Source organism: Monodon monoceros, unplaced genomic scaffold (assembly GCF_005190385.1).
Source record: "Monodon monoceros isolate NGI ecotype Baffin Bay Population unplaced genomic scaffold, NGI_Narwhal_1 Super_Scaffold_13, whole genome shotgun sequence".
Lineage (NCBI taxonomy): Eukaryota > Metazoa > Chordata > Mammalia > Artiodactyla > Monodontidae > Monodon > Monodon monoceros.
In genome coordinates, this window is record NW_021703769.1 from 62,524,925 (window position 1) to 62,541,584 (window position 16,660).

The following is a 16,660-nucleotide window of genomic DNA, read 5'->3' on the forward strand; positions in this document are numbered from 1 at the left end:
AGATGCTGTGGGACCCTGAGGGCCATGTTAAGAAGCCCCAGTTTATCCTAAAAGCATCAGGTAACCTGTGAAAAGTTTTTTATTGGAAAGCGCCATGATGAGATTGCTTTAGTTCTTAATCAATTGCTTGGCAGTGGGAAAAAAAAGGAAGGAAAAAAAGTAGAGAGCTATACCAGGCTGCTGGAAGAGGGGAAATACAATAGCTAATATTTTCTGCTAGTGGATATATACATTATAGCTCAGGTAGTTATTTTCCATCAGGCCAGTCCCCCCTGTTGTTTCAGTACAGTTATTTTTCTCTCTTTGCTGGGTTTTCTGCGCCACTCGGGTTTCTTAGTCCCCAGGCCCCTGGGTTTCCTGTAGGGACACTGAAACCTGGAGCCGGACCCAGAAACCTTCTTTCTCATCTCTGTTTGGCAGAAATTTTCCAGAACTGAGGCCATGGGAAGTGTAGCAAAGGGATCCGAGTGTACACTTGCAGAGTCAGCAGAGTCTGAAGCCAGCCTATCCCATTTACTGGTCATGAAACCTTGGACAAGTTGCTCATCCTTTCCATACCCTGGTTTTCTCATCTGTAAAATGGGAACCATCAGTCACCTACCTCAGCCTTCGCCGTGGGGATGAAGCTGTGAAATGTGAAGTGCCTTGCCTGGCACAGAGAAAGTGCTCAATCAATAAATGATGGCAATAGGGTGACAAGAGGGTAAATTCACTAGGTTGACAGTTTTTTGTTTTTTTTTTCATTTTAACATCTTTATTGGAGTATAATTGCTTTACAATGGTATGTTGGTTTCAGCTTCACAACACAATGAATCAGTTATATATATACATACGTTCCCATATCTCTTCCCGCTTGCGTCTCCCTCCCTCCCACCCTCCCTATCCCACCCCTCCAGGCGGTCACAAAGCACCGAGCTGATCTCCCTGTGCTATGCGGCTGCTTCCCACTAGCTATCTACCTTACGTTTGTTAGTGTATATATGTCCATGCCTCTCTCTCACTTTGTCACAGCTCACCCTTCCTCCTCCCCATATCCGCAAGTCCATTCTCCAGTAGGTCTGTGTCTTTATTCCTGTCTTACCCCTAGGTTCTTCATGACATTTTTTTTTCTTAAATTCCATATATATGTGTTAGCATACGGTATTTGTCTTTCTCTTTCTGACTTACTTCACTCTGTATGACAGACTCTAGGTCTATCCACCTCATTACAAATAGCTCAATTTCGTTTCTTTTTATGGCTGAGTAATATTCCATTGTATATATGTGCCACATCTTCTTTATCCATTCATCCGATGATGGACACTTAGGTTGTTTCCATCTCCGGGCTGTTCTTGAGCTCCTGGGCGCTGTCCATGCCCCAAGGGTCACAGCTCCCCCTGGGGAAAGCCCTGATGATTGTAACTGGTGTGCCTGGGGAAGCCAGCTAGCCAGTCATCCTTCCTCTCCCTCAGAGGGAACAGGCAACAAGAGCTCTGGGATAATCAAGCACTTACTGTGTGCCAGGCACTGGGCTGAGCCTTTCACATACATGATCTCATGAAGTCTTTGCCCAACTCAGACAAGGAAATGGAGCAAGGAAGCAGATAAGCAAGCTTCAAACCCGGTCACCCAACGCAGAGTGATGCCCCTGCAGGACAGTGGCACATCTGGCTATCACTCAGTTGGACTCATCTCAGTTGGACCTGCCCAGGTATCTGCCTTGGTGTAAAAGGGGTTCTATGTACGTTTGGCAATTCCATTTCAGGGACCTTGCACAGCCTCAGGGATTTCATTCAACCTTTGTCCCTGTGTATATTAAGCGACTATTATGTGCCAGACATTGTGCCAGCCAAGCCTTTCTCAGCTGGGGATCCTCATCTGAACCTCAGAACACAGCAGATCGTCAGGGTGACTATGTTCTCGATTCTTGCAAGTATGGAACATAACTAGTACCGTTCCCGATACACAGGAGGGAAGCTAATCCAGGACATACAGTGGATGCCCCGGGAGCAGGGATAAGTTCTCACAGAGACATGGTCTCAGTCGATCATCGCTGTGTCTCCAGCGTCTAGAACAGTGGCTGACACGCAGTAGGTCTAACATAAGTATCTGCTGAATGGATGAGCAGGGGTAGAGTGACGGGAGCAAAACAGACAGGACTCCCCCCAGGCAGCATACATACGTCCTGTTTTACAATTTACAATACAGTCCCCTTTAATAATCCAAGCCGTTAAAATATTCGAGGACCTCGCACTGCAGATAATTCATCAATGATCAGTGAATTTGTACCAGTACCTTTCCAGCATAGCCATGTGTGAACAGGTCTTTGGAATAGTCCCAGGTGACATTCGTTAAACTTTTTTTTCTTAAGAAACACTGTCACTATAAGAACAAAAGGGGAGTGGGACTAAGGCATTACCCCTAGTAAACACATCAGGAGTGCCTGTAAATGGATAGGCTTTACCCAATGAGCAGGATGCATGAGTTCACGGACAGTCAAATAAAACCAGGGCTTAAGTTACCCCCGTTGAAATGGGTCCATACAACTCAGTAATACCAGTTAAAAAAGCTGAATCTGGGCTTCCCTGGTGGCGCAGTGGTTGAGAGTCCACCTGCCAATGCAGAGGACACGGGTTCATGCCCCGGTCCGGGAGGATCCCACATGCCACGGAGCGGCTGGGCCCATGAGCCATGGCCGCTGAGCCTGCGCATCCGGAGCCTGTGCTCCGCAACGGGAGAGGCCACGGCAGTGACAGGCCCGCGTACCGCAAAAAAAAAAAAAAAGAATACCCTGGGTGCAGCATGTCCTGATCCTCCAGAATCTCTCTTGAGCCAAGAATCTGTGTCTGTTTGAGGTTTGCAAGGGTGGCTACAGCATTTCTTTTTCCGTGGAGGAGTGTGTGGCTTCTCTTCTGTGTTGCATCTTGACCTGGTTCCAATACGAACAGGCTAGTGAACCTGGCAGGCTGCCAAGGTGCTCAGGGACAGTCAGCTGTCCTCTGAGCTAAGTCTCACCCCAGGGCTGAAATCTGAACTGACCTAACCCTGATGTTCTGGGAGATGGAGATCCTTGTTGTATTCCACCCCCAGCAGAACACAGACTTTAGTCCTAGAGAAGTAATAATAATAACAACGATAATGATAGCTAGCGTTTTAGCCTTCTGTGGGCTAAGCTACTCAACCTAGAAGCGATACCTGTTGCTCTCCCCTGCCCACCAGTCATTATCCCACTTCTGATACCAGTTTCTGTATCAGCCAGGATTGTTCAGTTGCAAGCAACAGTTAATGCCCTCTTATTTCATTTAATCCTCATAGCCACCCCATAAAGTGTAAGTATTGTTATCATCCTCAGGTTTTTTTTTTGGGGATTTTTGCGGTACGCGGGCCTCTCACTGTTGTGGCCTCTCCCGTTGCGGAGCACAGGCTCCGGACGCGCAGGCTCAGTGGCCATGGCTCACGGGCCTAGCCGCTCCGCGGCATGGGGGATCTTCCCAGACTGGGGCACGAACCCGTGTCCCCTGCATCGGCAGGCGGACTCTCAACCACTGCGCCACCAGGGAAGCCCCCATCCTCAGTTTTAAAGAAGAGGAAATTGAGCTTCAAATAGATGAAATGACCTGCCCAAGGCCACACAGCTCATAAGTGGTGGAACCAGAACTTGAACCTACATCTCTCTGTATTATTTTAACCACTTCAAATACTGATGTGTTAGTGTTGGTGCATTGGGGACACTTGTCTGGTGACTTGGAATGGATCATAGGTCATTGCCATCATTTGAACCCAGGGGAATGTGAAATGGTGTAAAATATCTGTTTTTAGCCATACACACAGAAGGAAAGTTGAACTTATTAATACAGATCAGTTTAGTTTAACACTCGTTTATACTCTATCCCTTGCCAGTTGAACTGACACTGAGCTGATTCTTGCAAAAACAGGCAGGAATTGACCAGGCAAATGTGTAGGAAAGGTGTTGCCAGCATAAGGGACAGTACAGAAAAGCCCTCATTCTGGAATGCAGCACACGTGTTTAGAGCAGTTTCTGTGGACCACTCTAAAACAGGCATGAGGACCCAAAGAGGAAGAGGCATGTGGCTGCTAGAACCTGCCCTGTTTCAGGCCTGTGCTGGACACTGGGGAAAGAGAGACGAATCAGACAAGGTTCATGTCCTCAGGTAGCTTACAGTCAAGGGAACTGAACATATATAACTTATAAATGGGAACACAGGCATATAAGAGTTAAAATGTCACAGCTTGATAGAAGATTGGTAAGGAGTGGGAATGCCTTCCCTCCAGCATTTCTAAGCAAAGGATCTAGGGACTTCCTTCTGAAGGCTCCCTTTTACTGAACACCTACTATGGGCCAGGTACTGTGCGTGCCATACCCCCAACACACAGGCAACTCAGAGGCCATTGTCATTCCTGTTTTGCAGATTAGAAAACTAAGACTCAGCGAGCTTGCTTAAAATCAAACAGCAAGAAAGTGGCAAAGATCAGAGAGAAACTTCTACAAACACCTTTCTGAAAACAGCTTTCATTGCAGCGAAGTTTTGGCTTTCCCACATAAATCGCATTTACTTTTAAGATTCAGTCTTTTGATGTCCTCCAAAGGAGGCCTTGTCTTGTCCCCCTCAAAACCAAATCAAATAACCGGCTGTCATGAGTCGTTGTAAAGGGATGCAGGATTTAGTTAACCAAATGTTCTGCTCATTTGAGATGTCTCGTGGCATATGAGGACAACCAGATTTCAGAGAATTAAAATACAATCAAACAGACTTCACACACACACACACACACACACGTGCGTGCACGCGCAGCTGAATGGCAATTCAGTTCTTCATTCGTGATTTCAGCAATGTTATTTTATCAGGCTCTGCCTCTGGGTGCTGATTCTTGTCAGTTACCTTTCCATTACAGCCATCTGGAGGAAGGGCTGACGTGTTTAGAGTTCCCACCGATGGAAAGTCAGATAAACTGCCTCTTAGAATGGCTGATGTATGCTTAAAATGAAAAATGTGTGTTTTACAAATGTTCTGTGAAAGTGTTGAGGCTTTGAGAAATGGTTTGCCAGTTCCTAGAAACGCAGTGAGCATGTTTTAATTCTGCGTCATTTTCACCAGTAACAAAAAGGTGCATCCAATTAAAAGCAATTGGGTTTTATTATCCAGGTGGTTATCTAGTTTGCTGTCTGCCTGTGTGGAGGGGAAGAGCTGTCCCCTGGTGCCTCCAGAATGCTTTGTGCTTTAGTTCACCTGGCGTTTCACCCCCTATCCCAAGAATCTCCCTGTTTGTCTGCCTGCCCCACTGTCCCCGCCACTAGAGGACAGGTACCATGACTGCCTTACCCACTGAGGTTCCAGGGTTCTGGCCTCTGACCTATCAAACTGGGAAATCATGTTTCCCAGGAGAGCAGACGGAACTTGCAAAATCTTAAAGTCATGAAAGGGCACAGAACGTTTAGAGAACTTCAAGTAATCTCGAGACTGAACGGGCAGAACCAGCTGACAACCCACTTTCTAGCCTTGCTAAGGAGTTAGGACACTGTCCTGCAGGGGATGGAGAACCACCAAGGGTATTAAGTAGAAGAAGGGGCACGATCAGACTTACGTTTTAGAAGATCTTACAACTGCTTCCCCGAGGATGGATTAGAGTGGAGTCTAGAAGCTGGGGCTGCATTTTATCCAGTTCACTTTTCCTCAGGTACCCAACTATGGCTGTAATTATGCCCCCAGGGTCCAGGAAGAATTACAGCATCTAGCTTTCCCTGTATCCTAGCACTCAGGTCTCGCTATGAGCTTCCACTACATTCGAATCAGGGGTTGCCTTCTCTTATCTCCAGTTGCCTTTGCTCTTGCCTCTTCTTCAGGGAACTCTGAACTTGGCCTTTCCTCTGGTTGTTCTGGAGTTCTGGCCTTCCTGAGAGATTTCCTAGCAGATAAGAAGACTTCGGTAAGGCTCAAGCATGAGCCGTCTGGAAAGTCGAGGACAGTGATGGGAGTGTCTCTCCCCAACCCAAAAAGAAATAAGCCGGATGGAAAAATGGGTCTGAATCCGCTTGTGGGATGGAGTGCAGTGCGAGGAATCAGGTGGCTGGGGTCAGATTGTAGACGGCGCCACAGAAAGGCCCACACCCCGGACAGACGACGCCTCATGTGCAACCTATGCTCCACAACGATCCCCTTGGAAGGAAGCAGGAGGCGTCAGAAGGTGGCTGCGGTTTCCTCTGCTTGTTTCCTGGCTCTTTCTAAAGAAATGAAGCACATTCCTGTAGCCTGTTCACCACGAGGAAAGCAGGATTGAAAAGAGCCTGCGCTCTCGACCTGGGGTGCTGAGGTCCAGATCTCACCTCCACCTCTTCTAAGACTTTGGCCAAACTGTTAAATCTCTGTGTCCCACTTTATTCACATATAAACTAGTACCCACGTGATGGGGTTACTGTGAAATTAAAAGAAGGAGGAGCACTTAGCACTTTGCAGGCAACAAAAGGCATGTTTTCTACCCTCATTATGATTGTTTTCTGCCCCACATCTCTCCCAGGTCAGAGACACAGGGAGCAGCATTCCTGGCAGAGGGAATGGGATGGGCAAAGGCACAGATGTAGAAGTGAATGCCTGTGCTCTCCGCCCTTGGGAGCTGAGCCCGTCCCATGGGGCGGACGCTGTGCTGAATCACTGTTGAGCACCTACTGTGTACCGGGTCCTGGAGGAACAGAATGGAATTAGACCCAGTGCCTGCTCGCCTCATGACTCTAGCCAGGTTCCTGAAAAGTATCGTCCAAGGTGCCTGATGGAAAATCCCGGGGCTATTAGTGGACAGATGGGCACCAGCTGGAACAGCTGCCCCGAGTACCGAGGAGGGTAGTTCTCTGCCATGCCCCCCACACCCATGCTGCTTGACAGAAGGTTCATTTGGGTCCCACTGGCTGTTGGTACCATGGGGAAACCAGAAGGCCCCTGCTCAGGCCTGGCCAGCCTGCTGGAGAAGCCCACCAGCCTCCCCACCTCCATCCCCTTTACAGTTTCCTTCTCCCTGCCCACACCACTGGTAGCCAGCTGGTCAGTTCCTGTGTAATGATGTGAGCCCCAGCCATGCCCTCAACCCTTGGGGCAGCCTCAGTCCATGTAATGAGTCTCTCTGAAAGCAAAGAGAGACTCAAAGGCATCCTTTGCATGAACAGTTCCACATTTGGGAATTTAATCCTACAAAAATCTATCATACCCACATGTGGAAAGATAAATGTGCGAGGATGTTCGTAGGAGCAATACCTGCAAGCAGGGAGGCGAATGAGGAAACAACCTAAATGTCCATCACTAGGGGATCAGCTGTGCCCATTCCATAGGAGGCTGTGCGGCCATTAAAAGGATGAAGTCTGGGGCTTCCCTGGTGGCGCAGTGGTTGAGAGTCCGCCTGCCGGTGCAGGGGACACGGGTTCGTGCCCCGGTCCGGGAAGATCCCACATGCCGCGGAGCGGCTGGGCCCGTGAGCCATGGCCGCTGAGCCTGCGCGTCCGGAACCTGTGCTCCGCAACGGGAGAGGCCACAACAGTGAGAGGCCCGCGTACCGCCAAAAAAAAAAAAAAAGCCACGAAGATGCATATTCCCGTTTCTGTAATAAAAAATGGATATAAATACTACAGCATCTACTTCATAGGGTCGCCATGAGGAATAAGTGGGTTAATAGGTACAGAGTGCTTAAAATAGTGTCCCCACATAGTAGGTACTCGTGTTAGATGCTGGTGTTGCCTCTGCTGTAGTTTCATGATCTTGCTATAGCCTGAGTTTCATGGTTATAATTTTAAAAGCACAGGAGAGGGTTACAGTTGGCCTTCCCACCATCGTGGTTTTCTGTACTCGGGTTTATCATAGAAAGATGGAGGATGACGCTTCTCCTGGGGTCACACATCTCGTGGCAGATCCATGTGCCCAGAACCACCTGAGTTTAAAATGAAAACTTCTGTGTCCTGGGCACCCCCTCAGTCCTGGGCACCCCGGGGCAGATGGCCATTCTCCATATGCCTTTGGTGGCCCAGTTGCTTTAGGAGGAACACGGACAAGGCATCATTATTGCTTTTCACATGTCATAGGAGAAAACATAAAAACGGTACGTCAGGATGGAATATTATTTAGCCTTATAAAGGATAGAAATTCTGACCCATGCCACCACAGGGAGGAACCTTGAGGACATTGTGCCATGTGAAAGAAGCCAGTCACATAAAGATAAATACTGTATGGTCCCACTTACATGAGGTCCCTAGAGTTTGACTACTCTGAATATGCACAGAGACGGAAAGTAGAAGGATGGTTGCCGGGGGAAGTGGGGAGTTGTTGTGTAATGGATTCAGAGTTTCAGTTTTGCAAGATGCAAAGAGTTCTGGAGGTGGATGGTGGTGATGGTTGCACGACAATATGAATGTTCTTAATACAACTAAACTGTACACTTAAGGTGGTTAAGGTGGCAAATTTTATGTGTATTTTGCCGTTTGAAATTTGAAAAATAGAAGGGTACATCAGCTACCACAAATATTGTTGCATAGGGTAATGCAAAGGTGGTACTTAAATTGAACATATATAGGAAATAACTGTACAGATGATACACTAGTGGAAGAAGTTGGGGAAATACTGTAGTATATTCTGAGCTCAGACTGAAGGTGCCTCAATGCTCAGCTTGCCCGATTCCACAGGCCTCCATCCACTGCCTCTCACACACACTTCGCTCCACAAATGGCCCGCCCACTGCCTCCAGGAGGGCTACATCCGGTGCCCTCTGGGGTCTGGGCATACCTGGCAGCATCAGGGGTTTGAAATCCTGACATTCACAAAACTCTGTGCTGAACTTTGCTTTAGCGCCGTCAGCCTCGCCATCAGCCATGAACACCTCTGGCAGCGTGTTAGCATCCTGTATCAGGGAAGGGCTATCGGGGTGGGCAGGAGGGACCCAGAGGAGGGCAGTTGGCTCTGGGATGGGTTCCTTCCAAGCGAAACTGAGCAGGTCCCATCCGCTCCTTGCCCTGCCACTCGCTGCCTGCAGACAGACTGGGCTGTGACTGGACTTCTGGGCACCCGAGGACCTAAGAGCTATCCCCCTTCTTCCTGGGTGTCTTCATGCCCAGAGCTACATGCGTATCTGACACACACAGCAGTGTGGTGGTCCTCTGGGAGCCAGTTCATAACTGTGATGCCAGCTGGGAGACTGTAGACAGGTTCCCTTCTGTGGAGCATCTCCCAAACCATGCTCCGCAGAAAATTCGTGGGTATGAAGCACAGAGAGCTTTCCAAGTTCAAATCAGGTTGGGTCTTTATACTGCTGTCCTCAGTTCAAAATGTCTTAAGCTTCTGATGCTCACGATGGCAATAATAATACTCTTAAATAGCAGTTAACCTTTATCAAGGGCTCACTGTGGGCTGGGTGCTACCGCACGGGTCTTACGTGCATTATTTTATTTAATACTCCCAACACCTGAGGCTTATTGAGATGAAAGTAACCTGCCTGAAGTCTGGGCTCTCAGGAAGAGACGGTGGGGAGAAGATGAAGAGGAAGAGAATTAACTACCAATATTCATGCTTGGCTTGAAGCAGCACTTCCTAAACTTTAAAGGGCGCACACATGCCCTGGGAGTCTTGTTAAAAGGCAAATTTTAACTCAGTATATCTTGGGTGGAGCCTGAGGTAGGGCATGTCTAATAGCAGTGGGCTAATGCTGCTGGTCCCAAGACCAGGCTCTGAACAAGGAGGCAGTGGAACACATGTATGTTTTCTCTTGTACCTGGGATGGAATTCATTCACTCATTCATTCATTCATTCATCCATTCATTCACTTGTAGAAGCCATCTAGTAGCAAAGAACACGAGCTTTGCATTTGGAACCAGGTTCCAATCCTAGTTCTGCACTGTTCACTAAATGGGTGTTTTCTCTGAGTCTCAGTTGCCCATCTGTAAAATGGGAATGAAACTCGCATTTTAGAGACTCTTTGTGATTATTAAATGCAATAAATTGTAGCAAAAGTCTGCCCTGGGGCCTAGGGCATGGTGGACATTTCATAATGGTGGTGCTTCAGGAGCTCATTTTACTATTCATGTATTTCCTTCTAACCGAGGTTCCCACATGGTTCCAATAAGTTTATTTACATTAAAATAAATGTATTTATTAAAACAAATTATTTACTATAATATTTATTTACTTACATATTCCCATAAAGATGTCCCAGTGGCTCCAAAGGCCACAGTGATGGGTCCCAGAGGCCCCACCATGAATCGGAGGAACTGGCATAGACGTGTCTTCTGATAATTTCCACAAAAGGTGGAAGAAAATTGTGGAGGAGACAGACACAAGTGATGAGCTGTGGAATTCATTTGGCAAATGACTCCACCAGAAAGGAGTGAGAAATGCGTGTGAGGGGGAGAGAGTGGGAGAGAGCACGGAACTGGGTAAAATGACAACAGTTCGCAAGCTGTTAATTATTCAGAGGGAACTAAATATTATGTAGGCAATTACCAACAGGCGTCGGAAAGCCCCACAGGGAAACCTGGTCCTCAGCCGGATTCTGTCTCCCCCTGCAGAAAGGCTGGGGGACAGGTTTTAACTCGAGGGGCAGGCTCTTCACCCAAGGAGGGGGAGGCAGGGGCCCCTCCGTGTCCAGCCCAGCCAGGACCCAGCGCTGTGCTTTGAAAATCGCTTTACCCACAAGCTCTGGGCCTGGAATACGCAGCCCCCTCCCTGTCTACGCTCCCTCCCCTAAGATGTCATCTTTTGAGACGATTTCATGTGGAAGCATCGCTAAGTAAATTCGCTAAATGCCTATTCATCCCAGTCAGATGGGGACGCAGTGAAGCGGTAAATGTGACAATGGCCCCAGCTCGGGGCCCTGAAAAGCGCTTTCTGGGGCTGCTAAATGGAGCCTCAGCCGCTGACCCTGGGAGGCCTGAGGCTTCGTGAGAGGGGGCCCAGGAGCCCCGGCCCGGCCCCTTCAATCCTGCCACTGAGGCCGCTCAGAGGCCCCTCTTTATTATTCCTGCTGCCAGGGACCCATTCAGAGGTTAACTTGTCCCGGTATTCATCAGGAGGACAATAATGAACTGTCGCAGGGAGTAGAGAGGGGGTTGGTAAACAGGAACTGCTACAGACGCGGAGATGGAACGGGCCTCTATGGTTTGGAAAGAGAGATTGCTTTCATTTCCTTTGCAGGCTGGTTTAGTTTCCACCTCTCCAGCAACTTCAAGAGGCCCTCTGCCCACAGCAACCCGTAACTGGGAGGGAAGCACGCGTGGGCTTTACGTCGCCTGTTTGCAGAGATGCTCCACGTGCGCATGAACACGTGGACTTGGCCTTTTGCCTGTGTCCCTGGGATTCGCCTCTGTGCGCATCCGCAGGACTAAGCTTTCTGCGTCTGTGTCTGGGCGGGTTTACCTTGCTGTAGGCACACGGGGTTTTTCTGGCATCTTGCAGCCACTAGAACGGCAGGTTTTGAAGTGGTGTTGATTTCTGTAAATTAGTACGGGATGTCGGCAGTGCTCGTTTCCACTGCAGCCTCTGTTAACTTCTCCGTCCCCCTCCGCTGAAATTATGAGTTGGTCAACAATAGTTGTCCAACCAGAGAGCAGGGGCTTGGAGTGGCGCCACTGCAGGTGATGCAGGGAACTGAAGGAGGGGGTGAGGGGTGAGGGCGGCCCTGACCGGGTGGTGGGAGGCCCAAAGCAGAGCAGCTCGCATTTATTGTGCACCTACTGTATGCCCTTTAAGTCCACCCAGTTATCCATCAGTACGTATACCTCCTGTGTGAAGGGCAGCCAGGTGAAGGCCGCCACTCAGGTTGAATGACTTACCGTAGGACACACAGCTGGGTCAGGAGTGGAGCTGGGATCTGTCCCCAGCCCTTTCTGCTTCCAGAGCACAGGCATCGCTTTCTTAGGCACCCACCTGCCCCCCAGAGTCTAGCCTCCTTTCTCTTCCCAGAGGTGCGCCTTCACCGTTTCTCCCAATTTGAAACAATGGTTAACCCTTTCCTTCTAAGTAAAAATCCCTGAGCCGAGAAGCCAGATGATAAAGGAGCTGTCACTTCAGCACCATTTACCTGTTCGGGTTTATTCAGCGTAAGAGGCAACCGCGTTTCTGGCAGATGGAGACCCCGTGTGACTGCCTTTTAAAGTACCGTCACAGCTGTACGCACAAGCTGATCAGCTGTGACTACACCGCTAGTGCCGAGATTGATGGCGATAAATCTGGGATAACAATGCCGGGAACAGTGTCACCCGTTTGCATCGCACTTCATATTTCTTAAAGTTCTCTCAGTCAGCCTGGGGGTTATGGCTTCATTCATTCATTGACTCATTCATTCCTCAAAACGCATTTGAAGGAGTCAGTTTAAACTCATCTCACCTTGAGTCATCCATTCATCCAACAGACATTAATGTACCTCTTACTGTGTGCCAGTGATGAGTGAGTTTCATTAGGTTCTGTCCTCACGGAGCTTACGTCCTAATGTGAGCAAATACAGCTCTTTCAGATGGTGATGAGCTCATGTTGTGAATATAGTGATGTGATGGGGGTGAGGGGAGGCAGGTGCTACTTTAGGTTGGGCAGCAAAAAAAAAAAAAAAAAAAAGCCTCTCTGAAGAGGTGACATTTGAAAGGAGACCTGGATGACAAGAGGAGACATGGAAAGATATGGGGTAGAATTTCCCAGGCACGGCAAGTGCAAAGGCCCTGAGGTTACTCTGTATCTGGCATTGAAGTATTCACTGATGCCTTACGGTTTGCCAAGCCCAGTGTTGGGCACTGGAGATTCCAAAACAAATAAGGTACTATGCTTATTCTCAAGGAGTTCACAGCATATGGAGTATGTAAGAGACAAACAGTCCATTTTAGCATACTGTGGTAAGCTCAGTGATGGCGACACATGAAAGAAGATGCCTTACCTACCTGCATGGTGTGAAAGAAGGAGGGGACCTGGTTTCTGTGACAAAGAAAGGAGCCAGGACACAGTCTCCATGATTTCTGGAGGACCCTGACTTTCTTCTCGGTTTGCTTCCACAGGACAAATGACCAGCTGGTGGCATTTCTCTCCCGATACCGAGATATGAATTTCTTGAAGTCACACGGCCGGGACAATGCCAGGTAGTATATCCTCCCCCTACCCTTGTGCAAAAGGGAAATGGAAATCTGAGTGATCATTTGGGAGCTTCCTTCTAGGCTGGTTTGATGCAGCCAGAGAAAAGTTGAGGATGGGAGAGAGGCATGGCATGGATGGGCCTTGGCCTTTTCTTTGTAGCATCTGAAATGGTGTCTCCTACCAGCCAGGGACAGAGATAACAGGGAATGTGTCTCATCATGTCATAGTCCTTTACACCTTTTCCCCCAAGCCCTTTCATGAGTCCATTATCACATTATGGCTGTCCTTCAAGGAAACTAGGGTAGTCATTTTTATACCCAATTTATTGGTAGGAAGACTGAGGCCCATAGTCTAAGTAAATGATGTCCCCAGATCATTCATTCGGTCAGCCAGTCATTCAACAAATATTCACTTAGTGCCAAGCATGTGCCAGGCACCCTTCTAGAGGAGAACAAGACAAAATCCTCACGCTCATGGAATTTACCTTCTAGCAGGAAAGAGTCTCATACCAGCATGGAGTTGAACTCAAGTATCCCGACTCCCAGTGCTGTGCCCTCACCATTGCCTCACTCTTGCTGCCTAAGATGTTGGCAGGGATTTGAGGCACCAGAAGCCCAACCTGGATCTGTTGTGCCTCTCTCACTTAAACTGAGCAAAGCCAAACAGCATCACTACAGTCCCGCTTTGAGCTGAGTCTAAATCTCCGTGGCCAGAGATCAGCTAGAAGGGACACAGTCTTGAGCACCCTCTGTAGGAGAGACCACAGGGTCCGCTCCACCATCTGGACATAAAACACTGCCCAGGATCACTCTGCCATCTTAGAGCCTTTTCCTAGCGTTGCATTCAGAACTTAATCTGGCAGCTCACAGGATACCTTTAGTGTGTTAATGTGTTTTCTTTGGCCTTCGTGCTGGTTTTGTCTTGTTTAATTCAGGTGCTTCATTTGAAAGTTAATAGCCCCATTTAAAAATAGCAATATTTCCCAGGGAAATCCAGATTTCCAGCTCATCTTAAAAGAGCCAAAGGTCCACTAAATCTGTGCTTGAATTTTCTCATGGAAGTTATGATCTGGTCCTTAGACAAAGCCCACGTTCTGCAGGTTGCTGCAGTCCTTGCTGCCCTCTCCCCTACCTCACCCTGTTGGCATTTCAGTTTGCCGGCTCTGCTGTAGGTGTTCTCTACCACTGCCGATGGAAGTGTCATTTTAGCTGTTTCTGTGATCCCCTTTACCCAGATATCCACAGAAGGGAGGGACAGAAGCAAGCAGCGAGCTCCATTTCCTGAGCTTTCAAGAAGTAACCCCAGAATCCTTGGGTTGTATCATTTTCCTCAATTTGAACTTTGATTGCATCCAGCTGTCTGTTTCTAGATTGGGCCTGTCCTACTGGCAGCCTGCATTCTTTACACTTAAAAGGAGCCCCCAGACTTGAAGGTGCTCTGTAAATTAGCACAGATTAATATAGCGTGTTCTGGCCACTACACTGGAGAGGCCTGGTGGATAAAGAAGAATGGTAGACATATAGTGGACTGTGTTCCTGCTAAGTGCACATCGCTCTGCTGGGCCCTTTTCACACGGGATCCAACTTTATTCTTACAGTCACTCAATGTAAAAATACGTATTATTATCTCCATTTGTCAGGAGAAGAAAGGGGAGCTTTGGGAGCCCAAATGATTTTCCCAAAGTCACACAGCTGGTAAGTGCTAGAGTTTGAACCCAATTCTCTGGCCCCAAAGCCCATGGAAGCAGGATAGAGCTGAACAAGATTCCATGGAGGTGGTAAGTTGTCAGAACTAGACCAGATATTGGCATCCCCACCCTTAGGTAGAGAATGGAGATGCTTCTTCACTTCCAAGTAACATAATACATGTTTTGTGCAAAGTCATATCATTAGAAAGGAATCCACTGTAAGTTGATAGACTTGTGTCTGAATTACATCCACCCTGGTATTGTTGTTTCAGCCTGCTCAGTATTTATTCTCTATCTACTATTTCCAGGCCCTGTGCTAGGAACTGGCTACAACACAGAGGTTAAAATCATGAGGTTTTGAGGTCATACCTCCTGGGTTGAAATTCTGATCCACCACGTCCTGTCTGTGTTTCACTGGACTGGTGACTTAACCTCTCTGAGCCGGTTCCCTTATCTGTACAAAGGAGACATTAATGGACTTATACGCACGAGATTGTTGGAAGGATTAAATGAGATGTTGTATATAAAGCATTTGGCATATCATAAATGCCCTGTGAGGATGATGGTGGTGGTGGTAGTGATGATGTCATTGCCATGATAAACATTGGACCCAAATATTGCAGGTGGGAGAAATAAATAGATGGTGTATAGGCCAGAGTTGTGCCTCTGGGTGTATGAGTACATCTTGTCCAGTTGATGTGCGTCAGCAGTTGACAGGTGGTACCCAAACAGCACAGCAGGATAAAGGGCAGGATAAAGACGCAGGCTAAGGAGTTGTTGCTTGCATCTCCCTCTAAAACCCCAAAACCCAAGGCTCTCTGGACAAAACAGCTCTCAAGTTCCAACACTCATGCATGAGTCCTCAGCTGGGATTCTCTCACTTAGATGAATTCAGGAGATTAATTTAGAATTAATTCAGTAGTAAAATGAGCCATCAACGGTGACTTTCTCCTCTTTGTCAGTTGAGGCCTCACTGAACAAACCTAGACACGCCCATCTTCCCTCATGTCTCCCACGGGTGCAGCCTGGATGGGGCTTCGCTCTGGCTCTGCACTGATGGCATGTTAGGAAGGACCCTTTTTGGTGGGAAGTGACAGAAACTCAGCTCAAACTCGCTTAAAGGGTAAAGGAAGTTATTGGGTGATGCAACTAAAACATTAGTATCTGACTTCAGACATAGCTGAATCAAGCAGTTCAAATGATATCATCAAGCCCAGACTCTGTTAATTCTTTTTTTTTTCTTTTCTGGCTGCTTAATTATTTCTTATTATTTCTAGAGAGGGTTAAAGTAAAATAAACACATCACATCAAATAGCCAAGTAGTTCACTGGCAAGAATCTTTTTTTTAATTAATATATAACCGACATATTATACTAGTTTCAAGTAAGTGATATAACAATTCAATATATGTATATATTGTAAAATGACCACCACAATAAGTCTAGTTAATATCCATCACCACCCATAGTTACAATCTTTTTTCTCGTGATAAGAACTTTTAAGATCATAGCAAATTTCAAATATGTACAACACAGTGTTATTAACTGTAGTCACCGTGCCATACATTACATCCCCAGAACTTACTTATTTTATAACTGAAAGTTTGTACCTTTTGACCACCCTCACCCATTAACTTCTGTTCTCTTTCCCTTTGTGTTGGTTTAATTTTCTGGCTCCAGACGGTGACCCTTCTCAACGTATTAGCCTCATTTTACTGATAAGGTAACTGAGACTCAGAGAGGTGAAGTAACTTGCTTAAGCTCACGCAACTGGGGCAGGGTTAGGACTCAAACCTAAGTGAGTGTGTCCCCAGAGCCCAAGCTCAAATCCCTGCATGATGCAGCCTGTCTGTGTTCTGGTCCTGCTTTCCTCCAATATGCTGGGTGGCTTTGAG

At 47.6% G+C, this 16,660-nt stretch overlaps 1 protein-coding gene across 2 annotated transcripts in view; it reads left to right on the forward strand.

Moving 5' to 3' along the window:
• The window catches only part of XYLT1 (xylosyltransferase 1), a 300,528-nt gene that overhangs the window by 240,397 nt on the left and 43,471 nt on the right, over positions 1 to 16,660 (forward strand). For both annotated transcript variants that reach the window (XM_029221895.1, XM_029221896.1), the window contains one exon: positions 13,004 to 13,084. In XM_029221895.1, the coding sequence (XP_029077728.1) occupies positions 13,004 to 13,084 (81 nt within the window). The remainder of the gene's footprint in view (positions 1 to 13,003; positions 13,085 to 16,660) is intronic.